The 25,148-nt window shown below is 44.2% G+C and overlaps 1 protein-coding gene across 2 annotated transcripts; it reads right to left on the minus strand.

The window, feature by feature from the left end:
- Positions 1–15,975: 15,975 nt before the first annotated feature.
- On the minus strand, positions 15,976–23,457 carry PSMA6 (proteasome 20S subunit alpha 6). Of its 2 annotated transcripts, none has more exons than XM_010171679.1 (6): positions 23,361–23,457; positions 22,556–22,637; positions 22,136–22,291; positions 20,077–20,255; positions 17,876–17,970; positions 15,976–16,182 (listed from the first exon to the last, which is right to left on the minus strand). In XM_010171679.1, the coding sequence occupies exons 2-6, from the start codon at positions 22,569–22,571 to the stop codon at positions 16,125–16,127; spliced, it is 504 nt and encodes a 167-aa protein (XP_010169981.1). In that variant the 5' UTR covers positions 22,572–22,637; positions 23,361–23,457; the 3' UTR covers positions 15,976–16,124. The 2 variants fall into 2 exon arrangements, with proteins under 2 accessions (XP_010169981.1, XP_010169982.1); XM_010171680.1 differs by having other exon boundaries at positions 23,367–23,408.
- Positions 23,458–25,148: the final 1,691 nt, after the last annotated feature.

The following is a 25,148-nucleotide window of genomic DNA, read 5'->3' on the forward strand; positions in this document are numbered from 1 at the left end:
GGTTGCTTTTGTCCATCAGCCCCAGCACGTCTCTCTGGCAGGCGCTGCAGTAGCCTCACGCGCTTGCTGAACGCTTGCGCAAGGTGAGAATCAAAGCTGAGCTTGGGGCAATCTGAGCTCATGTTTTCTTACACTTACACTGCAAAACAGAGGCCTCATCCTCAGAGTTGAGCAAACCCGTAATTTATGCCAGCAATGATCAGCCTTGGGCACATGTGGAGCCACTGAGGGAGCTGCTCACGTTGCTCACCACGCAGCTAGCCGGGCTGCTCCAAGCTGTGTCAGGGACACTGGTTTATATGAAGAAAACAGCTCATTGAGCAACAGGCTGAGTTTGACACCTAATAAGGCCACCGTAATCACCAACCCAGAGGTCTTTCCAGTCCAGTGTGTTGTCTTCAGCCACGACCAATGCTGGAAACACTGGGGTATAACCTCACCATTGCTGGGGCTCCGAGGCAACTAGTAGTGCTTACCTGTGCAGGCAGATGCTTCTGCTTAGTGACTAGTGATAGTCACTTTACCCAGCAGCAGGAGAATTAAGAGCAGTATATTTCAGTCCCAGCTGGAGCTGATGCTGCAGCTCCTACAGAAGTGTCATTCTGAAGTGCCACAGAAGTACAGCAGCTATCGCACCCCAGCTTCAGGAAAAACTACTTGTTCTCCAGTAGCATAGCGGAAATCAGCACTTGGGCACAGATCCCAGAGGAGATTTAAGACCCTAAATCAGGATGCCGGAAGGCTGTGAAACTTGTATCCAAACGTGTCATCTGGAAAGCCTGTGCTCAGCAGCTCCTTACCTCCTGCAATGTGTACTGCTCGCTGCTGGCTTGTCTCTGCTTGGCTTGGAAGTCCCCGAGCAGCCAGGGGTCTGTGTGGGTGCATGCCTCACCCGAGGACCCTTTGATGGACATCGCATGCACCCTCCTGGGAGGAAGGACTGCTAGATCTTCCCTCCCTCCTGGCCAAGCAACCTAATCCCACACTCTTGCACACTCCATTTCCGACCCTACGCCACATCCCTGAATCCCTGCATTAGGAAAGGAGAGGAGACAGTGTGTCCTCACTTCTCACTCTCTCTCCTCCTCGGGAGCTGGGGCTCATCTTCCATGGAGATAAGCCTGGCTGCCCTTTGGCTGAGGGGCAAGAAACCCATTTCTTGGGTGGGTGCCCTAGCTGGAAGTTTAATATGTTCACCTGAAGACTGTTACCTTTGACATATTTCCGGGGAAAAGTGAAAGGCTGTGAAAAGGCAGTGCTGTTCACACCAGACCCTAGGAAACAGCCAGCCCAGTTGAGTTGAGAGCCTGGCTGTTAAGAGGGGCAGATGTTAGGGTAGAATCTGTTCTCAGTGTTTCCAGCTGACAAGTGGCTCCATTTAGCATAGGGCTGGTTTGCTGTTTTCAGCCCCTGGTGAAGTGCAACACCAGGACAGGGCTTGCTTCAGCCCCAGCTTTGCTGGTGGATGAGTTGATGACCCTGGTCTGCCTGGCCACCGCGGTACCTGCGTTGAGGCTGGCAGAGAGGATTGCATGAGCTTTCCCCTAGTTCAGTTCAGACAGAACCAGCCAGGGTGGCTTAGACGAGCTTAAATTAACCTGTATAATTTTGCCCGGAGCAAACACAGGGAACTGCACTCTAATTACTCCACCAACCATCTGAGGGGGGGCATCCTCCAGTGGGAGGGGTAGGTGAGAGCAGGGAGATTGAAAAACCTCTTCCAGAGCTGGGTCCAGCAGAAGAAAAGGCCTTTTGGCCCAATGAATGCAGGAAACCCTTCCTAGAAATCCACCTAATTACTCGCAGCTGCAGCATCCCTTCCTAGCAGCAGCAAACAGGCTTTTGCTGACCCCAGGGGAACAGAGGGGTGAAGTTTGTGCACAGAGAGGGCCCTGAAGGCTTGTCGTGGGAATGAGCAGGAGAAGCTGGTAGGACTGCCTGCAAATGCCTGGGAGCAGAGAGTAGGTTGGAGGTAGGAGAGAGCCCTTCCCAAGGGAGCAGCCAAGGCCAGGAGGACAGCAGGGAAAAGGATATTGGACATGCTGGGAGGTGGGGCTGCTACAAGAAAGCGCCAGGCAAAACAGCAACTTGCACAATCAAGTGTCTGCCCTATTGAAATGGGGAAAATAGAGAAAATTAGGAGAAGAGCCCGCTGGCTGTCAGTGCTTCACCATGGCAACTGGCAGCACCAATCTCCAGCCCCCACAGCCCCCCAGGCCATCGTGCGCCAGGGAGGAGAGGAGACCAGTGGCACGGCCGTCCCGGTACACAGGCGTTGCCTCTGCTCACGTACAAAGGAAGGGCTCACCTTGAAAAGAGGCCTGGCACCAGGTAGATGGGTGCTGAGCTCCAGGGCTGGCTGGCAGCCAGAGGAGCTGGAGCCCTGCTCAGCCTGCAAAGAGGTGGGGAGGCTGGGGGGGGCTGGAAAGGATGCCAGCTGCTCAACGGAAACGCAGTCAGTTAAACCTGCTGCTCTCACCTTGGGAAATTCCAGGTTCCTTCCACAAACTTGTTTTGGTGGGGTTTCTGCCCACACCCAGGCTGTATAAACAAAACCAGCGCTGAAAGTAAAAGTATCTGTACTGTGCTGTATACAGGACTCCCTTCACTTCTTGTGTTAATCGTGGTGTGACAGCCACCCGCTGTCGCCTCAGTAACGTGCTCAGTTAAATCTGATCCCTCTGAACATCTGCAATGTGAGCGGCATGTGCCATCACATGTGTGGGTCCTCCGAGAGATGGCTGACGTTTCCCCAGTCACCTGCTGACAGATAGGTGTCTCTGTGACTCAGCTCTCATGACCTGCTGCCACTCATCAAGGAGGGTTTTGCCACTTACACTCTAATTAGCTAAGCCTGTAATGCACGTGTTTGAGCTGATCTTTCTTCTCTGCTTCATGGATGCTTTGTGTCATAGCTGAACTGTCAGTGCTTTTCTTTCTTCCATATCCTTAGAAGGCAGAGAGCTACAGGGTGGATTTGCCTTGAAGTCACTGTAACCAGTGACGTGCTGCACTGAGCATGGGCACTTGCAGAAGAGCTGTGAAAGGGAAGATCCATACTCTGAAGTGGCAGAGGATCCCACTTTGGAGGAGCAAAAAGCAGATGCCAGTGTGGAATTGCCTTGGGGCAGCCAGACAAACCCTGGTTTGGATGGCAGCTGTATGATGTTACCCACAACATCTGTGAGAACCCAGGAAAACAACTCAGTGAGGGCCAGGGTTGGGGGCAGAAACACAGAAACTTGCAGAAACTCTGAGCCAGGGGGGAAGGCAACTGTCAGACAACCGAAGCAGATCAGGGCAGAGAAATACAGACTAAGAATTGCCTGAAATCACTATCCTCAAAGCAAAATTTCCCCTGGATCAAGCCGATGCAGTTTTCTAGCTGGATATACTGGATTTCAGAGCAAATGGGTGTGCCACGCAGATGCTTTATTTTTTTTTAGTGTTTTTGCTCAGAAAGCAGAGTGTTTCCTGTGGTAACTTGCAAAGATGAATTGCTGTTCTTGGGTTTGGAAGGAAGATGCTTTTCCATACCCCCCAGGGACAGCCCCTGATGGGACATGCTGGGGAGAAGGCAGGGCTTTCTGGTGGGCTCCGGAGCAGCCGGGAGGATTGTCTTTCTGTCCTCACACTCCTTTTTTCCTTTAGAGGTGCCTGGCTGCTGCAGGATCAGAGGAGAGGCTGCTGTCACAGCTCCCATGGAAGGCTGTGGTGGTGGAGCTGTGCCAGCACCAGCACCGAGCCACCCGTTTGGCCTGGACTATGGTTTTCCAGGGAATCAGCCAGACCAAAGCAAACACAGCACACACCTGATGGGTCTTATTAAAGTGTTTCTGAGCTGCCTAACACAGGCAGGCAGTGTCCTCTGCCACTCCTGGGTCCAAGCCAGGATCAAGCTGCCTGGCTGGGGCTGGGATGCTCCTGTGGCTCACCACAGCAAGGTGTCCCCAGGCAGGTGGGGGGAAAATCCCACAGCACTGCCTTATGCCATTTTCTGGTTAATACCAATTTCCCTAGAGTTCTTCTCACCCACTTTCATAGTGATTCAAGTGGAAAACACTGTCATGGCCTGATTTCCACTAAGTGTACCTACTCAGAGGGCCACACACTGATCAGAAGGTCGGTGACAATCAGTTGTATTCCCCATCTTAGTCCCTTTTAACCCCCCCTGTAGCACTCTGCTGCTCTGAAGCACTGCAGAAGCCGAAGTTTTGGTCCATGAGCTGAGATGCCTTCCCCAAGTGTCATTTGGGGTCTCCCCCACTGCTGCTGATCATTTGCCTGGAGGAGGAAATGCTTAAGGACGTTTCCAGCCAGCCTGCAGGACTTGGGCAGAAAGTCAGATTGGTTAGTTAGGAAAAAAGGATGAAAACCAAGCCCACAGGAACTGCGGGATGGATGCGCCTCAGTCCTTATGTGAAAAAAAAAGGCACATTCCTCCCATTTTTTCAGCCAGCTTTGCCTTGCAGCTGAACGCAGCAAGAGGCCTACATGGTGACAGAATATCTTCCTGGGCCCACCTTCCCTCCCTTCTTTTTTTCCATGTTTTTTGTTTGGTTGTTTGTCTTGTTTTCTTTTTTTTTCTTTTTTTTTTCCTTCTGCCTGGTCATATGTGGCAAGAGCTGCTTTAGGAGGAAAGCATTACTCTTGCCTCAGCATCCACGGGTTCAGCTTACTCAGCTTCTCCTCAGGGGGATTTCTAGAGGAAGGTAATCAGCACTGTGGCTAAAACAGCTTCCCTTCAGCAGCCAGTAAATAAGCCCTGACCTCCAAGAGAGGAGCAAACACGCTTTACCGGGGTGAACTGTTTCACAGTTCAGGGTAAAGCCTGGTCCTTGTCCTGCTGATAGCAGAGGGAGGAGAACCAAGGGTTGAGGTCTAATGTGTTCATAGCCCCTTATTCTCCAGACCTGTAGCTGACTAAACAGGCTTGAGGGATTTGAAGGGGTCTTCCTCTTTGTGAAAAATACATTTCTACTAAAGTTAAAAACTCTGTTGTTTGGTGTTGTGCAGCACCTCTTCTCCTCCGTTTGCACTCCAAGTCTGTTTCCCCTTGCTCCTTATCTGCTTAAAATCAGGAACATTTTGGCCAAAAAAAAAGTTAGAAAGTTTGTGGCTTTTAAAAGCTGCCTTTGCCGGGAGGCACTGTCTATTCTCCTGACAAAATGGTTGAGGATAAAAGCAGGATCCCTCCCTCCTCCTCATAGCAGAAGGGTCTCCTGGGGAGGTGAGTCTGCAGAGACTATGATGAATGGAGCGGTCTGGCTGGAATGCTGGCGTGCACGTCCTCCTTTCCTTGCCCAGAGGACACTGTGTGGTTGTGTAATGACAAAGCCACTGCATTTTAGGAAGAAGAAAAGAGGAAGGAAACTGTGCAAGGCAGGGGTTTCCCGGACTGTGACACTGTCTTTATACACGGTACTTTTGAATGGAGGAGAAGTCTGGGAACAGGGAAACCAGGAGGGGTTTTTGGTACCCTTACTTCTCCTTGCTGAGCCAGTAACTCAGATCCCAGTTGAAGCTGTGTCCGTTTCCCCACCCCAGGCAGCCCAGGCAATCACCTGGCAGCCCAGGCAAACCAGGAGGGACCCCGTCAGCTGCACACAAAGCACATACACCCACAGCAGGCGCACAAACACACGACCTCCTGCCTCACCGACTTGTGGACCTGCTGGCACCTCAAACTGCTGCTGGCAGTGCTTGGACTGACACATGACCTGGGGGAAGGTGGAGCTCCGTCCACCCAGACCCTGCCACACTGCAGCTGCTCCCAGCAGCAAGCATCGCACCCACCAGTCCCTCCCAGCACCTCCTGTCCCACCGTGCTGCAGGGCAGCTGGGACCCTTGAGTGCCCTCCCATCCCAAGTCCCTGTGAGGTGGGAGTGTGTCACGTTCCGTGGCACAGAGGGGAGCGTGGAGTGGGGTGGCTACGTGCCTGGGCACAGATAAGCTGCACCATCCCCACCCAGCCTGCAATACCTTGCTGCTCATGGTCTCTGACTCCGTTTTAAGTTGCTCCTAGCTGGCCTCTTAACAAAACTTGTTGAAGAGGCCAGTCCCCAAATTTAAGCACTCATTTAGAGGCAGGAGCTAACCCTGCAGAGAATTTTGCTGGGAAGCCATTATCTGCATTGTCCTATTTCCAGCACAATTAAGTTTGACCTACAGCCCCTTGATGCAAAGATGTCACTGTCCATCTGACCACAAGAGATAAAAGTTGGCTGCTCTAGTCTTAGCAGATGAAAACCCATTATTCACTGTTAAAAAGGAAAAAAAAAAGAAAAGAAAAACCCCACTGCCACAGCTGCAAGGGCTGTGATAACTCTGCACTGAGCAGATACCATTTGTCTCCGCTGCAGGAGATTCAAAGGCAGTAGCCGAGAAAATCTTCAGAGGGGGAAAGGACTCTGAAGAGGCCATGCACATTCATATGGATTTCTACTTTATTTACAGGATCTGCAATCAAGTTTGGTCCTGGGCTTGTTGAGTATTTGGCCGTACTGCTGCAGCGCAATTACCGAGCGTGGGAATTCCCTCCAGGGTGGAGCCCTGCGCTGTAGGTGTGCTACCAACACAAACAAGCCCAGGTTTCCACTGCTGCTTTCAGGGTGGGCCTCGGAGCAGCTGGGGGTGGGGAAAATTGCCCTCAGTTTTTTCTGCTGTTTATGGTTTAGTAGAAAAGTAATTAACTGCTAAGTGTATGGAAGTTGGAGGGGACAGGACTAGGACAAGCACCAATGTGACAAATTTCAAAGTACCCTTATCTTGGTATTGTGTAACTCACTTCCTGCAGAACTTGTCATTTTTGTCTCCAAAAAAGAACATGGATGCCTTCTCTCACATCAAAAAGTATGCCCATGACCTGGGCATAAGAGCTTTTAAAGACACCTGAAAACAAGAGCAGTTTCTAGAAGCTGGTTGGTTTGAATGAGACCGCTCTCTAAACATGTAAAAAATGGTTGGAATAACCATAGCTTATGATTAAGAAGAGGAAAGAAGAAGGGTGGCAATATTTCTCACTGTTAGCAGTGGCAGAGGGCTCCTCCAAAGCCACCCGAGCTGTAACGCTGGATGGGGCTAGCTGGCCACTGAGCCCTGCAGAACCGCCCGCAGCAGGCACTGCTCGGAGCCTGCTGGAGAGAGATCCCCCCTGTTGCTGTCGCTGGTGAGACTGCACCACGCGAGGATATTTTTAATCAAAAATTCAAAGCACAGATCCAGCTGAAACAAGCCAAGCAAGTTCTGCCGCAGCTATATTTAATCACTGTTCTGAATCCTCTCCCACAGCCTGTGGCACAAGGCTCGCGAGAGCACGGCGGTGCTGGGGCTGGCTTCCTTTCTAGCTCAGCTATCCTGGCACGACCCTGCTTACCAAGGACAACACTGTTTTCTTTCCCAACTCTAAAAAACCAGTGGGTGTGCAAAACTGAGTGCCCAGGTTTTGTTCATAGTTATTGCAAATACTCGTTATGTTCAATGTGTAACTTTCAGCATAGGTGTACTTTAAGATTTTTGCTTTATTTTATTTATTTATTCTCACCAGACCTTCAGAAGGCAAATCAGAGGCAGAACACTATGGGAGAGCAGGTAACAACATACTAGCCAGCACAGCTAACCTGTCTCAGCAGCTCCAGGGTATTTGTCAAGAGCAGAGGGAGGGAGCTGGAGCCTTTCACCAGCAGGAAGGATTCCAGGCAGTAACCGCAGCTCTTAAATCCAGCCCTTACAACCACCCGTTTTACGCAAAACTGAAGACGCACATGCATGAAGTTGCACATGCTTTGTGTGGCTGTGAATGAGTGAGGGACTGGCAGGGTGGGCTGAAATACAGGCTAGAGGATGGCACTGCCACTGCTGGAGAGCGCCACGAGCTTGCAATGTGCGTAAATTGGCAAAGAGCAATTGTTTATTCTCCTAGGTAACAATCCATCTTAAAATGGTTTAACATACCAACACAACGTAACCGTGGCAACCCACACTATGCTTTATGTGGCACAACCAAATCAAGGGGTGTGCTTTCTGCGCTCTGACTGGGTGATAAAACAGCAGCCTATGCTAAAATGGGCCATACCCTCCCTGTTTCCACAAGATCTTATCCTCTCCCTTCTGCAGGCACTGGGGTTGTGCAACCGTAGTGAGCCAGTGAGCTGAGCCAGACAAAAGTTAATCCACAGTGACAAAGGGGCAAGTACTAGCCCAGATGGACTCCCTGAACTGGGTCAGCTTGCGATCACATGGACGCCTCAGTGGCACAAGGGTTGGAATGGGACTGTGCAGGGAGAGAAGACAGCTGTTTCTGACTTAGATCTGGTAAAGGCGGTGTGGACCCGTGCCCTTGGCTGTTCACACCGAGAGCCAAACGTCATGAACCTGAGCCTGGAAGCTGAAACAAACCCCTTTGCCTGCTCTGCTCTCGCAGCACACCTTGGCCTTGCCAGCCCCTTCGAAAGCCCCACACTTGGGGCAGAGCTGGATTACGGTACGTATCTATCCACACACGTTGATTCTTGTTACAAAACACAAGTGTTCACAAATTGTGATGGTATGTGTTTTGATTTGCTACCAAAGTGGGAAAGCATCACATACTCATTATTATCTGCATCTGAAATAAGGGCTGTAACCTCATTTTGCAAATATGTGCTTCATCAACAGAAGCAGTTTCTCAATCGTCCTCCTGCTGAAACATTGCATGTACTTTAATTTGTCAATAGGTCTAACATCGGAGAGCAGAAAAATCCATTTTATCCTCTTTTTCTTTATTAATAACTAAATCCACCTCTTAAAATTGAAGAGGAAGGACCTTTGCTACTTCATTCCTGTAATATAGACCACTTGCAATGCTACTGATTACCAATTCTTTTTGTTATCTTCCTTTTCTGGACAACCTTATGCCCTTTTTCAGACCATCAAAACACTCACCTGGATGCCAGGACATTCACAACATCTGGGTTTTTTTCCCCTCTTCTCCAGACTTATTTTGCAGTCCATCTCTATCACTCTTCCCTTTGAATTTGTGGACCGTTACTGCACTTCAGGCAGATGTCCCTGACTGACCTACCTACACAAGAGCTCAGCTTTGTTTCCTGCGTTGGAGTGAGAAAGGTGTAGGTGTCAGTGCAAAGTACTCAATGTAGGAAAAAGTTTTAAAAATTACTTCCTGGTGAGTACTGTTGTCACCCAAGGGATATAACTATTTTTGCACTTACAAAGCTAAGTTTACACTATTCTATAATGTATTTAATTGGTTTGTTACTAGGTAAGAGAAGTTGTCAATGGAAACTTCTCCTGGAGATAAGAAGAGGGAATATCATCCCCTAATCTTCTAACAAGTATTCAACAAACATTTCATGTGCGCAGACACCCACAAGGCAAAGCAACTGGGAGATACAGGCTGAGAAATCCACTGGAGGCTGAGGGTTCAGGCAAACGGCCACTACCTCGCAGCAAGTCACGCAGCCTTCCTGGTCATCACTGAAAATCCTCCTTTCTCTCCTGTCCCTTCTATTAACGGCCTTGACAGCAACCCTCCAGCCTTCTTACAGGCACATCCTGTTACCCTCGGGGGTAGTGAGTAACTAAGCCAACCTGGCAGCCCATTTTCAAGGTTCACCACATCCTTAGGTGAGAAATGATGGGTTTTTTTTCTGCCAGCCAGGCATTTCCAAATACTATTAACTGAAACTAGGCTAGCATTCAACACAAATAAATTTCCTCACAACACCCTACAGGTACGCACAGCTACAAGTGGTTTAAGGGATACAGATGGAAAAGGGAAGAATAGAAACTCTGCCCATCCCATTTGTGCTAAAACCCAATCCAAGACAGCTGCCCCCTTTGGCAGCCAACTTGCTGTAGGTTTTCTTAACACCTTGTTGGAAGTTCTGCCTTCCTAACCGCCCTAAAGCTGCGCTGCTCGGAGATCCCCGTCTGGCTGGCCATGCCAGCCTCCTGTTTGCTTCCAGAAAGGAGGCTTCCATGGATTCAGGGAACTGACAGCCCCTCTCTCCCTGAGGAAACTATTTGCTTCCAAGGGAGGATTTTGACTGCCACTCCTACCAACCAGATGCACACTAGTTTAACTGGGCCCTGCTTACAGATCCTGTCCCGACTGCCACTCCTGTCCTGCTATTGCAGGACCGTGATAAAGGATAAAGCAGTGTCCAAACTGGGTTAATGCTGCTGCTTTTTTAAAAACATAGACTTGTTTCCAAGTCAGGTTCTCCAGGTAGCTGTGGAAAGTGCTGGGCTACACAATGGGTATAGGAGCAGAGGAACCAGAGAAGAAGCTGCTGTAAGAGCACCATCCCCCCAAAAAACAGACTAGACCCCACTGAGTCAAAGGGTAGTCTTGATGCTGCTCAAATGAAGGCTTGTGTCACCTGCTGACAAAGGTAAATACCACTTTGGTGGACCAGCTGTCATCATATAGGTTTAAGTCAAAGAGTAGTCGAGGGGATAGTGCGTGATGGCTACTCCTGTTCCGTTGGTGATGCAGGCTGTGGTTTCCAGAGCAGCTTAAACCAGAGGCAGTGCAGTTCCATTTCCCTCTTCTCTCCTTTACACCAGCACTAGAGCAAATTTGATCCTACAGTGACCTGATTCCAGTCACTAATCCAAGAGAGAACTGAACCAAACAAAACAATGTTTTCCACCAGTTTAGTAAACAGCATGGATCATTACAAATGTAAATGAGCACGGTGCTGGCTGAAGGAGGAGGGCGGACATAGCTGGGATCAAAACAGGGAGGAGGGTGAGCATACCTGCAAACATCACAGCAATATCATTTCTCACCCAAAGGAATTCCCATTCTTGATCATGCAATCCCAGTCCATGCACACTCCTGCCACGTTTCTCCACCCACAGCTACCAAGCTTGACTCTCCAACTTGAGAGAGGGTTGCTTTCTAGGCTAAGAAATCTCATAAAAGATTAAATTCCTTATGTTCACAACTCCTATGTCAGTGGGTGTCACAAGAGAGAGTTTTCTGGGAGAAAAAACACACAGATATAATTTGCTGGCAAAAAAAATTATAGCTTGGTTTGTGTGTCCTAATCTGCACTGCATACTACACTGCTAAAGCCTTAACTAGGAGACTGTGCTCCAGAGGCTGCTGGTTCAACACACGTTACACCAGCTAAGCCACGGTGAGTCGCACAGCGAGGCCGTGGAGTGCACCTGCAGCACCAGGAGGCTCAGCTACAGCGAAGAGATTCTAAAGAGTAGCAGAAGAAAAATATTAACCCAAAAAATGGTAACACACACTTCTTCCTAGATGACTCAGTTCTGCCAAATGCAGGTAGCTGGATTTTGATTTAGTGATGTGCTGGGTTGATTTATTCATCAGGTTTACGGTCCAGCACATTGCAGTTCCCATATTTAACACTGTAGCACAGAATTTTCATAGATGATGGTGACACAGGTAAGACTACTACTAAAGGGAAGAAAAGCTGAGAAAAGCTTGGTGAACAGCAGCAAATACTGCTATTAACTGGGGTTTTTGACAGTCCTATAAGAAATGCAAGTTTATCTGTACAGACATAGTACAAAGGACACAAGAAAGCAGTGTTTGTTTGTTTGTTTGTTTTTTAAATGTGAGAGTCATTATAAACAAACAAAATCCAGACACTATTTTAAGCAGCTTTGCATAAGCATATTATGATCCTTGGTTTAGTTTGTGCATGAGAGGTTTAAGGTCACTGTTCCAACAGATCCTGAACTACAGGATGTCTTGCATTGTTTCCAAATAGTTTGGGTTACAGCAAAACAAGAGAACAGAACAAATTGTTACTAGCAAGAACTGGCTGGAACAAGCTATGACAATTTAAGAACTTCCCAGCTGAAAAAAAGAACTGATTACAAAAGAAAAGCAATGCCCCTACTGTTATCACCCTGCCAGTGTAGGGTTTTTTTCTAGAAGAAAGCATGAATACTGCCATGGCTACGATCCACAAAACTTCATCTCGTGAGCCAACAAGGCTGCTGTTTTGCAGAACTCAAAATAGCAGGCTTGGCTTCTCTGTTAGAGGGGAGGAAAAAAAAAAAAAGTTAATTTTTTTTCTTCAGACGCCTGCAACTTACGGATCTGATTCTTTCCTTTTACTTCCAACAATGTGCACTGAACCAAAATATTTCTTATTTGGTACACCTGGACACTGGCTTAATGAGAAACAGGACAGGGAAGGTAAAGAAGAATGCAGCATATTATTCCATGTCTTCAAAATGGCTGTCATGTACCTACACGTACTTGCTCCACCTGAACTCCGCACCTACCTCTCTCTGCTTAGACTGTCATCACTGGAGGCTTTACAGAGAGAAGGTATGGTCTAACATTGTGCATTTCACAGTGATTCAGTACCACATGTTGCACTTCAGAAGTATCTGAAATCCCAGAGAGGTTCATTACTGCCTGCCTTAACATACTTTGTTTCCAGGATGAATGCACACACAGAGAGCTCCTGATGACCCACAGACTATTTATGGTGATTCCCTATTAAGCTATTTCTAGCTGTAACACATGCCACTACTGCTTTTGGGGCCCCCTTGGGGGCTGCTGATAAGAAATCCAGATGCTTTCCACAGAGTCCAATAAATAGTGATTTACCTAAGCTGACTGCGTGTACTTGGCATTTGCATCCTTACACTCTACGCCACAAAAAGCACCACAGAGAGCACCAGGAACGTAACGTGGACATGGTTACAAGGCTGTGCAGAGGCAGTCCAAGAGTTTCATACAGGTAACGCTGAGCTGGATCTAGTATGTGAAAAAGACTGGATCCTATTCCTGCTTGACTACTTGTGCATTCACAGTGTAACAGCATCTTACCAGAGTGTTCAGCACTGGCACAACAAACCACAAACATGGAGCAAGCCCAAGGCTGGTATCACCCTTGACAAGCCCTACCCACCCCAGAAGTCTCAGGCTCATATCATGCATACTCTAGTTTCGCTGCAAGTGCCAGGTTTGGAACAGCAGGTGGTACCAGGTACAGTTCAGCACCAGCCATGGCTGCTCCAGTCTGGTTGCAGGTGCGCTCTGCTCCAGGGTGTGAGGAATGCGATCACCTGCGCCTGCAGTACACGGGGTTTTCCCATTAGGTCAGGTACCCCCATCTGCATACCTGCCTCATCTTAAACAACAAAAAGCTTTGACTGAAAAAGAAAAATCCCCATCATTAGTATGAAAAGAGAACCAGGAATTTTCACTACAGGGCAAAATACAAGCAAAAATGGCATTTCAGTTGCTGCAATTTTAACTTTGCTTATTTAAAAGAAGATGTAACATTCCCAGTTAATATACTGTAGACAGCTTATTTCCTCATCTCTGAACACAAGGTAGGATGTTCTGCATTGCAAAAGCACAAGGTAAGAACAAACACCTATGGCTCTCAGAACCACCACCATTGTTACACAATCACATACAAACTCCAAAATTTAGAATTAAAGGTGTTGCAGGAAGTTTTAATACTAAATAGTAGGCAAATGTGCTCTAGTCATATGGTTCCCCCGCTGTCATCTTCCTTTTAATTTGTTTTGTTCAAGAAGTCACTAGTGAAGTTTTATATACATAATTAAAGCTGATCAAGAACGAAGTATCAGTGGATTATATTTTATGGCAGAGTAAATGATGACTTGTCTACTCAAATTCAGGTTGTTACACAACTGGAGTATTGGGAAGAAAGGTCCCAGGAAGTTTCAGAAATTCACCTATCACTTGGAATGACACAGACCTTTCCAAATGTGCCATTTGTATTTGTTCTGCCAGTTGTTGCCCAAAACCACACACAATTCTCAGATAACCAACCCAAAACCAGAAGCGAGGGTGGCTTCATGTTATGATCTGTACTACACTGACAAGAGGGAAGCTGAAACTGGAGGCAGTAATGGAAAGTCAGGAAGCTTTGTAAAGCCAACAATTCACAGTACATTCGAATCTCCTCAACTCATTTATCACATAAGGTCAGCATTATCTTTTATTAAAACCACCAAACACAGAATTTTATCTCCTTTACTGCAATGAGATTGAAGAATACACATTGAAGGGGCTTTAACTGTGAAGTGAAAAAAAAAAATTAAGCAATCCCAGTTTCTGATGACTTTTGACACCTTCCTCAAAGGTCTCAAAAAAATCAAAGCGAAGTTTGGAGTAATTAAAGTCAATATAGCAATAGCACGGCAGAAGAATGAAGGTAACAAGCTAAGTTGTATTAGCTTGGCATTCTTCCAAGAAGACAACCACATCTACCCAACAGCCAAAAATGCCTGGTCATCTTCCCTTTCGCCTCAGTGTCTCCTCACAACTTCATCATCTCCCTTTTTGCTGCTGGGGTTGAAACCTCCTCAATTACAGCAAAACAAAACCGCATTTTTCTTCACCTTGACTCAAGATTTTGTAGTCTCTCTTTTCTCCTAACCCAGAACCTTTGAAGGAGCAAGGGGAATTGCTTCCCAGCAACATTCTTGTTGAGGGACTTTTGTCTATTGGCCCTATCCAGCCCCAACATTGTTTCTGGCACTGTCCAAAGTCTCAAAACCAAGAAGTGACAAACAGAAAAAAAATCTCAAAGCATACTGCATATAGAATCTGTTCCCCTAAATGAATGTTAGCTTCAGAGCTGTTTAATTATAGCAAGTTTCCCTTAAATTCACCACCTGCACCCACATAAATAAGTCTAAAGGAATGCACTGGGAATCATGGCTCAAGTTTTTTCCTTCAACTTTTATCCTATATCCTCATACAAACCTGACCAAATATCAAGATCTTTTTAACTTCTCCAAGTTAAACAAGTAATAAGCCTTTCAACATCAGAGCAAGAACGCATGTAGATGTAAGAATTATTTCAAGACACACACACACACCACATAACCCGATATAAAACTGTACTGGGTCTGGCTGAGATGGAGTTAATTTTCCCTGTAGCAGTCCTCAGGGTGCTGTGTTTTGTGTCAGTAGCTAGAAAGGTGTTGATAACCCACCAGTGGTTTGGTTACTGCTGAGCAGTGCTCACACAGCACCAAGGCTGGCTCTTCAACAGAGTAGTAGTCTGGGAGTGGGCAAGATCTTGGGAGAACACATAGCAGCCTTCCAATACCTGAAGGGGCCTACAAGAAAGCTGGGGAAGGACATTTCATAAGAGCAGTTAATGACAAAACAAGGGGAAATGGGTTTAAGCTGAAAGAGGGGAGGTTTAGATTAGACATTAGGAAGAAATTCTTCACTGTGAGGGTGGTCAGACACTGGAACAGGTTGCCCAAGGAAGTTGTGGATGCCCCCTCCCTGGAGGTGTTCAAGGCCAGGCTGGATGAGGCTTTGAGCAACCTGGTCTAGTGGAAGGTGTCCCTGCTGATGGCAGGGGGGTTGGAACTAGATGATCTTTAAGGTCCCTTCCAACCCAAACCATTCTATAGCCAGGACAGCTGACCCAAACTGACCAAAGGGACATTCCATACCATACCACATCTGCTCAGACACAAAGCTAGGAGAACAGAGGGGGAAGAGGAGGTATTTGTAAATATGACATTTATCCTCTGGAGCAACCACTATGTGTTCCCAGGAAGTGGCTGGACATCACCTGCTGATGGGAAGTAGAGAATAAATGTTTAGGTTTTCCTCTGCTTCCGTGCACAGCCCTTGCTTTGTGCTTCTATTAAACTACCTTTATCTTGACCTGTGAGTTCTTTCTTTTTTTTTCCCCCCATCTTATTTTCTCCCCTCCCTGTCCTGCTGAGGAGGGCAATGACAGAATGGCTTGGTGGGCACATGGTGTCCAGCCAAGTTTAACACACCACAAAAACTTTACACTAGGAGCCAAATAGCTCAGATGAAAAAATACAGCACAGAGTATAAAATTTCTCTTAAAATATAACTAAAAGGCAAGCAATCACCACAGAAACATTCAGTAATCAAGCATTTTGATGAGAATTTCATAGAACTGAAATTTTAAAAAATTACCATTAAAAGGAGACACCAAGTATTTCAAAAACCTCTGTTTTATTTGTACAGAGTAAAATACACCATATAGTGAACATTGTTTTCCACCCATAATCTAAAGCCATTAATAAGTGTTTTCTTTTCACCAAATATCCTGGCCAGAAGCACAGACAATGGAAATGGGAATGCTAATTAGTCTCTCTCTGCCAGAGCTACAAGGTGTGCATCAATCTCTGCTTCTGTAAGGATCCTGAAAGAGCAAAAAGAAATCTTTAATAGTTTAAATGATTCTTCCTCTTAAGCTCCAATATTACAACCTAATATCTACACAAATAAGTTTTATACAACACATCTTTCAGCCCTTTAAAGCCCCGCTGCCAGTGCCACAGGCCAACATTCCAATTCTTTTTGAAAAACAAAGGAAGATTCAAAAGCTCTAGAGAGCAAAGAGGTAACAAATGGTAAAAAAAAGAAGAGGTAATTCCTCATGAGTAAGATATTTGCAAGCTGGGACCTGGTGAGAAGAATGGGCATGGTAATTAATTAGTATGATTACTCCATGGGGACACAGGTCTTCATAGCATTCTCCCTCTGCTTGCTACCCATCCTTTCTGAAAAGGACCCAAGACTGGTAAATGAAGTTTAGCAGAACGCTAGCCCTTGACCCTGGAGCAGCAGTACAAAAGGGCTAGTGCAGCTCCTGTGTGCCTTCTCAAAAAAGCTCTGCTATTCAGTTGCCCCAAACACACGCCACCAAATGCAAACCCACCCATCATCACCGCGTCAACTTTAAATACACGAGGCAGCACTCAACAGACTGCACCTGTAGGACCCAAAGGTTTGAAGCCTCTCTCCAATCCCCACCTACCAAGTAGCTACACTAAAGCAGCAGAGGACTTTTCTTTCCCACCTTTCTTTCTTTTTAAATAAAAAAAATCAGAGCAATGAAAAGCTAAGGCAGAAATAACTGAACTCCTCTGCAGCAAGCCAGCCTTAACTAAATTCTAGGTAAGACATACCTAGAGGGTCCTTTTGCATTAACAAAAATGCCCAAACCCTTACTCTCCCACATTTCATGCATACTTCTGCAGCTACACATTGTGTTGTGAGAAGGCTCTCAAGGACACTGCATCTGATGTGAGGTGCAGCCCTCAGCAGGATGGTTTCCAGATGTTGTCTCGATAGGTTGACCAAGTAACCTTGCTGCACACGGTGCACTGCACTCGGGTTCAAGCAGTAACGGGGGAGGGAGGAAATTGCAGGTGTCCTGCATTCTTACTGGGTGGGAATGCAGTGTACCCAGAAAATGAAAGTTCAGCCAGTTCCAAATCACTGCAGTGATTTTAAAATCTTTTAATCTTGTCAAACTTAAATAGAATATTTCAAATCACACAAATATGGAATCTATTAACTATATACTGGAGATGTTAAAAACTGCTACAATTACAAGATAAGCAAGAGCTATTAAAGATCCTATTTAGAAAAGGATTAAAATAATTAATGGACTTGCAAAATTTTCCCTAATATAAAACAGACTTTACTGTGTTAGTTATCATGATTTGGATATCATGATCATGACTATGATTTGGAATTGGACTTCAGATACGAGTACAAAGAAAAAATTGTATTCTTTTAAGCATGAAAAATCATTTAGACCAGATTTAACTACATTTTAATCATCTCATAAAGCAATATCCCTTTAAGAAACAAAATACAACACTTTTCTCTAGAGGATCTCTTAACTATGCCAAATATTTTAGAACTGTGTTATTTTTTTAAACAATATATTTTATCCCTACATGTTTTGAAGAGTTACAAGTAAAAATACCTCCAAAACTTCAACTTTTAACATTTACCTCTTTTTCTCGATTTACAAAAGAAGTTACAACTATTTGCACATAATCAGAGAAACACATCAAGTTTTATCAACACTGATCACCTACCTGAATTTAGGATTTTCCACTGTAACTACACCAACTTCTATTTCTGAAGGTTTGAAATCAATGGATAGTACAGTAGACAGGCATGTTATTGCTGTCTGAAAGATGACAAAAAAACCCTATCAGTAAACAGAAAGCACTAGGGCACTTTTTTTTTTTTTTTTTTTTTAAAGACACAGCATTAACAACTACCCTTCCTTCTAGTTTTAAGTTACTTCCTTCCACCTCAAAACCTCAGCTGAAAAGTTTCCAGTAGGTTCCCTTTGTTACAGAATACAGTCCCTCTCTGGTCCTCTCCCTAAAAAGCCCAATCTACAAGAACCAAAGGGACACGTCATTTTTGTAGCAGAAAAAACCCACAACAAAACCAAAACCTTTTATCATGCAAAGATTAAAACCCCAGGTCCCAAGGACAGAACATGTTTCATTAGTGGAAAACAAGAGACATCATCATTACAGTCCAAGATTACTCAAAGCACATGTCACTTGTGTAGCTTCCATTTTGGCTTTTCTTCTGGTAATTAAGATTGTTGGCTGTTTTTAAAAGATGCATTTCATCATGGCCTAACTTATTTTTTCCACTCTAATCATCATCTGTTTTAAAAGGTATTCTTTGCAACCTCATGAATTCTTAACTCTGCAGTAGGGCCATAATAATGCGAAAGAGACATTCCTAAAATTATTATCAAACACAAAAAGAAGTTCCATAAAACAGCTACGTAGCCAGCTGGTTATAAATCAGTTATTCTGACGTGCTGGCACTTAATTATGATCAGTAACGCATCAAAAAGTATGGAACATCAGACAAGACTTTCCTAAACTTTATTTTCAATATGTTGATAATACACTGATTCTGCAATAATTCTGTAAGACTATATAGATGTCTTATTTCCTCTAACGCACCATAAGCTTTTAAAAACACCCCAGGCAGTGTGTGTGTGTGTGTGTAGAACATTACAAAAATGTGATTCTTGTTTTTGCTTGACAGACTCGCCTCTCCCTGTCACTGCTGACTTTTAAAGTAACAGCATCTGATCTAGATTCATAATCTCAGCATTTTTACAAAGACAACAAAGGTATAGAGGCGCATCCAGGCTTTGATTGGCAGGTTAATTACCAATTAAGTATTTGCACCTTATCATGGAAGTTTTACTAATGAAAACCAAGAATACGAAAAGACTGTTTCATCTACCTTCAACTGCTCAACTAGAGACGTGCACAGTATAATCAAGCAGTGACAGAGAAATATATTTAATGTGAAAAATATTTATCCAGGATAAAAAAAAGGATCTCTGAGGGAACTTCAAATAGATTCAATCTCAGTATGCTATGATTATTTAACTCTCTCAAGATCATCTCTTTAAAGAACTCACACATTAAGGAAATCAGCACTTATTAAGATAAACATATAAAACTTATGAATTTATGCTGAAGAACATTCTGTGTAAATGGTACTTTCTCAGTAATGCAGACTTCAGAAGTAACTCAGCTGAAGGGCTGAATCTGCCTAGTATTCACAGGGATCTGAATGCAGTACTCTGTTTAAATCTTACAGGGGAGTCAGTTCCTTAGGTTATTAATCCTCATTCCACCTGCTGATCTTGTGATGCAGGAAACAATATTATGAGAGAAGAAACAATGCCTGGGAGGAGAAACAGGTGGGCATGGAAGATGACTGTTTAGACAGATCTCTACAGTGTAAGTGAAAAAGTAAGGCTCCTTACAAAAGAAGTTAATTGACCTATTTTATAAGTAGGACACATTTTTATAATGGGCCTTGAACAACAGTTTTCCCAGTAGGCGTAACAACTGGTGTTATATTTACTAACCTTTCCTGTCCTGTTTGAAATGCTTTCTAACATGAAGATTGTTTTAAGTGCCACTAAAAGATAATTGCACTGGTATCCCCAGAATCAAGCACTGTAGTAACTAACCACCAGCTACACTGGGAGTGCTACAATTATAGATTCTGCTTCAGCTTCAGCTAATGTAAAGCAGAAAAAGCAGACTGGAGGACTATTTAAACACTTACAAAATACCTTCAAAAGATTTTCTGGCTGGAATAGCTATACTTGTTCTGGCAGGAATACAGAACTGTAAGAAAACAGGAAATGCCTAACTGCATTCCTCTATATCATAAGCCTACATACACCACATTCATTAAAAATACTTTAACAAATTTTTATTTCCTTCTGCTGGCCTACCTCTACTGTTTGTTCATATGTCCAGTCAAATTTCTTCTTTACTTTCTTTTCAAGAAAACTGGTTGACTCTGTCTGTTTAACTCCTGCAGCTGTGGCCTTGAAGCCACAATAGTAACCTGCTGGATCACACTTGTATACTTGAGGGCCGTGTTCTTCATCAATACCAATCAAGATCATACCTTGAAGAGAAAAATGGTTAATTTATTTCTTTCTCCAATTCTAGCAATTTCATTCAACTGAAGAATAGAACAGATACTCCTCTCCTGTGAAACGTGCTTACCCAGTACAGCTTTGGGAACCAGTCCAATACCTACAGCTGTGATTTCCCCTTTATCTCTAACTTGCCATTTCTTACCAGCATCTCATTACCAGGTGCACAACTCAGTTTAGGGCAAACTAGATTTCTGTCATTCCCAAATAAGGCTACTGATTAAACATAGAAACATTTTTGCCATGCTCAGTGTGTGGGGAACCACAAAGCCATGACATACAAAAGTTTAATCCTGATATGAAGTTAAACCAGCCACAGGTCACATCCTGTGTGTTGTATGACTCTTTGAAAATGTAAACAGTACTTCTATTAACACGTGCCCTTTACCAGAGACCAACTTTACAGATATGTTGAAATTAATGGAAATATTAAAAGATCATTTTTAGATTTCTTGACTGTAATCCTGAAAAGCACTGCATTTTTCCTCTTTCCTTTAAAGGAAAAAAAAATAAATCTGAAATGGAATTTGGAAATGTCTGAACACAAAATTGAGTCTTTGAAGACCATTTGACTAAATGCTTTCAACTTGGACAGACTCCAAGTAACACAAACTGGTCACATCACTGAAATGCATCTGTGCTCAGCCACACTTCCAGATTTACAGTTGTACAGTCTTAATATGCATATTAAAAATAACTTGAAAGCAACAGTTGCAAAAAAACCCAAACCAGAATAAGGTCAAGGTTTTAAATTATTTTTGCTATACTCTTGTGTAACTTTAACTAGTAGTTATAGCTGAAAAGCTTCTGAGCAACTACTACAACAACAGGAAAAAAATTCCATCATCTTTTCAAAAAAAGGTTAAATAAAGTTAAGAAAAACACATTTTTATTAATGTACAAAAAATAACTCATAGCAAGGGAAGAAAGAAACAATCATTCCTGAACATTACAAGCATAGGAAAATTGCCCCATCATGGAAACTGTGGTGCAACCCTGAATGTTAGTACTTTAGTGAGAAATGCTAGTGCCTACTATGATTACGAGAAGTGATTCATCAATTCTGAAACTATTCTTCTCAAGAGAAAAAAAACAACCACCACCAAACAAAAAGAAACTCAGATAGAAAGTTTAATGAAAAGGTAATTGAGGAAATATTAAGTCTTATCTCAGTTCCCGGACAGCCTACCAGTATAGTTATAATTTGCTCACAGCCTAATGCAAGAAAAAACTAAGTCAGAACCAACCTCAGAACACACAGAGGACCAGGAATATCTAAAAACAACAACTTTAGACACATCTTTTTTTCTTTAAGCTGCATTTGATGTTATAAAACAAGACTGGAGTAGAAATGGTTGCAAGTGAAATATTTTTAAGCACTTCTCTACATTATATATGTCATGGTTAAGAACAAAATTTGTGCAGCTTTTTGCCCTATACATACTCCTTAGATAAAAAAGCCACAAAATCTGCACAATCATAACTGCACTCTCCTTATGTCTGTTTTAACAGTGATATTTACCCAAACACCGGTAAAAAGAGCATCTCCCATTCCCAGACAACACTGTGCAGTACAAACAGACGATGCCCCAAAAACTAAGGTGAAATAGGATCACATGTTTTGAAGAGGCTAAATCATTTATTCTAATTTAAATGCTGAGTCAATGGTAAAATTATGGCTCCAATTCAAGACTTCCAACACTGCTCTCTCATTCGGCTGTTCATCCCTCTTACTCCTTCAGTTACATCCGTGTCTTGCACAATTTGAAAACAGGTGAGAATTTCTTACACTTGAAGTTGCAAGCTCAGACAAGAAACAGAAAAGATAAATTCCCTACATGATACTTACAGCAACCAAGAGGCCTCATTTCAGCATTTTGTGTATAGACCTGAGAAATATCTGCAATCCTTTTACACAGCATGTCCACAGGGATCTCATAGCCATACTTGTACTTCCAGTTAGCAGCTTCGTAGCGGGCCCTCTGCACCTGGGACCTGCTGTCAGCTAGACAGAAAGAACTAATATTAATTTCACTGAACATGTACCAAGTTTATTCCTAGCACTGCTTCAGAGTGCAAATTCCAGGATCAACTTTAAGTTGTCTTTAAATATACACATCAGAACTAGACAAGTTCTCCAAAATCAGACTGAGTGGAAAAAATCTCCTAGAGCATTTATTTGTTTTATGTGATGCAAAGTTAGGGAACAACGTACAAAATCTGACACACTTCAGATACTTAAAAAAAAAAAAAAGGGTGAATGAAATACCTGTCATTCCTGTCATCACACAGCCAATATTTTCAGTGATTTTGAATAAATGAGTCACTGTGTTGGAATCCAGTAACTTGTCCTAAAGAGGAAATAGAAATAATGTAATACAAAACACTGTCCTTCAAATAGAGAAAAATCCACCAGACTCTGAATACTCTGGTATCTACAGAAGAGCCCAAAACAACCAACTAACAGCTAAAAACTGTCCTTCAGGCCCTCCATTATTTACTGCTACAGGCATGTGAAGGAAGGAATAGAAGAATAGGGGAGACAGAAACGGCAATATATGGAAAAGGATGACAGCTAGAGCACGACCAACGTCAAAGTCCTTCTCCCTCTGAGGAAACTCTGCGAACACGCACACAAAACCCTGTGCTCTTACCGCGTGCTGCCCGTCAAACTCGGGGGTTTTCCCCCGTTGTCAACAAGACACCACCACTGTGCGGAAACACTTGGGAAGGTCTGTTCTGCCTACCACTGGTATAGGAGTTTCTGAGCAGGAATCAAAGAAACCAGGAAACTGATCAGGGACACCTCAGCCCGTACAAGCCAGAGTAACACACACATGCTGAAGTGCAGCAGGACCAACTTCATGTTTCAGCTTTACCCCTTCGACGACTACAGAGAAAACCAGCATGACTGTACTGGGTGAGGACACGCACAACTCGGCACTCAGTGGAACTAGAACTTGTAATAAGCAGAATGACAAGAAGATCCTAAATTCAAACAGCAATATCAACACTACGCAGTCTCACCTCCCCCTTTTTTCTCCCCCCCACCCCCCCCAAACCAGAGTACTTACAGGTACTTTCTTCTGTGTTACAATTACTGCAGAATCTTTCCCACGAACAGCTACAGACGTCAGTCCGCCTTGGTTTATAGCCTTAAATGCATATTCTGGAAAAACATGTAAGTGTTAATAAAAAACATTGTTAAACATATTAGAACCATTAACTCTGACACACCTCCCCCCAACACAGGTATCTCACCAAGTTCTGGCCTTTTTAATACTTGTGCAACACTCTGTGTCTTTAAGGTCTCTAGTACAACACACACAGTAACTCTCTGACGGGAATTAAGTCATGGACCCTCTTCACAAAACCACCACCACTACCTTCTCCAAATATTTCTAATAATTTGCCTTTTTGTTCAGTTAGAAAGCTTAACAGCAACAGAATTTGTTTTAAAACAAAAAGGCTGTTCTGCACTTGACCAAAACAGCCCAAATTTAACCTCCAGTACCTGTAAATCCTTACATGAGACTTCTTAACATGCAGGAGTTCAGCATTTCAAGCATTATTACCATTGCAAGGACGCAATCTTCTTATGCAGATTTTAACTGACACAGATGAAAATTAAAGCAATGGACCAGGCACAGAAGATTGGTTTTAACCTTGTTATCACATTTTCTGACTTGACATTCAAGCACTGCACTGCTTTTATTCACTTTTTAAAATGAAGCCTATGCGCGTGCCTACTGAACGGCATCAGTCAGATACATGCCATGGATTAAGGTGATACGAAATACATTTTCCCTGATTAATGGTTTCAAAAGGCTCAAGAACAACACTTTTAAATAGAATTTACCTGGCAATATATGATAAACATTCAGAACTCCCTAATATCTGGTGAGGAGAGGCAAGCTTCAGGCAGTAGCTAAACACAGATGATTTTTTTTGTTAATTACATGAATGAAAATGGAATTTAGAATGTCTAACCACCAGGGCAGCAAATTGCTAAAACTGTCTTCTAGAATAACGGGAGAGAGAAACTCGGCTGTTTTAAAGGCTGCACTCAGATCTGTGGAAGGGACTGCACAACAGGAAAGGAATAATCTGACAGTGAAAAAACAGCTCTTGCAATAGCAGCATCTTGATGTTCAACCTGCTGAGTCAGTGCTGTGGAAGGGCTGCCTGCCAGGTTTTATGGCTCTGTATTTATTACTCTCAGGGATCAGAGCACTTACTGGTTACCCAAACATGCCATAAAGCATGTTCTCCCTTTTCTCTCTGCACAGCTCCGCTCATCTCTTCCCTTGCCTTCCCCAGGATATCAGTGCTAGCCTGCAGCAAAGCACAGAACCCAGGGAGACCCGAGCCAGCACTGCTCCCAAACTGGTCACGTTTGAAGCCCCAGGGCCCTGCTCACCTGTTTATTTCAGTGTGCACACACCTGAAGGAGGGTGCAGAGAGGGTGGACAGAGCTGAGCTCTTTTCAGCGGTGCCCAGTGACAGGACCACAGACTGAAGCACAGGAGGTGCCATGTGAACACCAGGAAACACTTTTGCTGTGAGGGTGACTGAGCAGTGCCACAGGTTGCCCAGAGAGGTTGTAGAGTCTCCAGCCTTGGAGATATTTAAGAGATGCCCTGGGCAACCTGCTTGAGCAGGGGGCTGGACCAGATGACCTCCAGAGGTCCCCTACAACCTCAACCCTTCTGTGATACTTAGGTGGGAAGAGGAACAGGTGCCCTCACAACTAGTTTTGCTCACAAGTACTGACAGCCAGGCTTGCTGAACTGCAGTTCCTCTTGCACTCTTCCTACGACCATCTGATCTGCACTGTTCTGTCTGCAAAGAAACAAGCCAAA

This window comes from Antrostomus carolinensis, unplaced genomic scaffold, assembly GCF_000700745.2.
Source record: "Antrostomus carolinensis isolate BGI_N321 unplaced genomic scaffold, ASM70074v2 scaffold14547, whole genome shotgun sequence".
In the NCBI taxonomy this organism is placed as follows: Eukaryota; Metazoa; Chordata; class Aves; order Caprimulgiformes; family Caprimulgidae; genus Antrostomus; species Antrostomus carolinensis.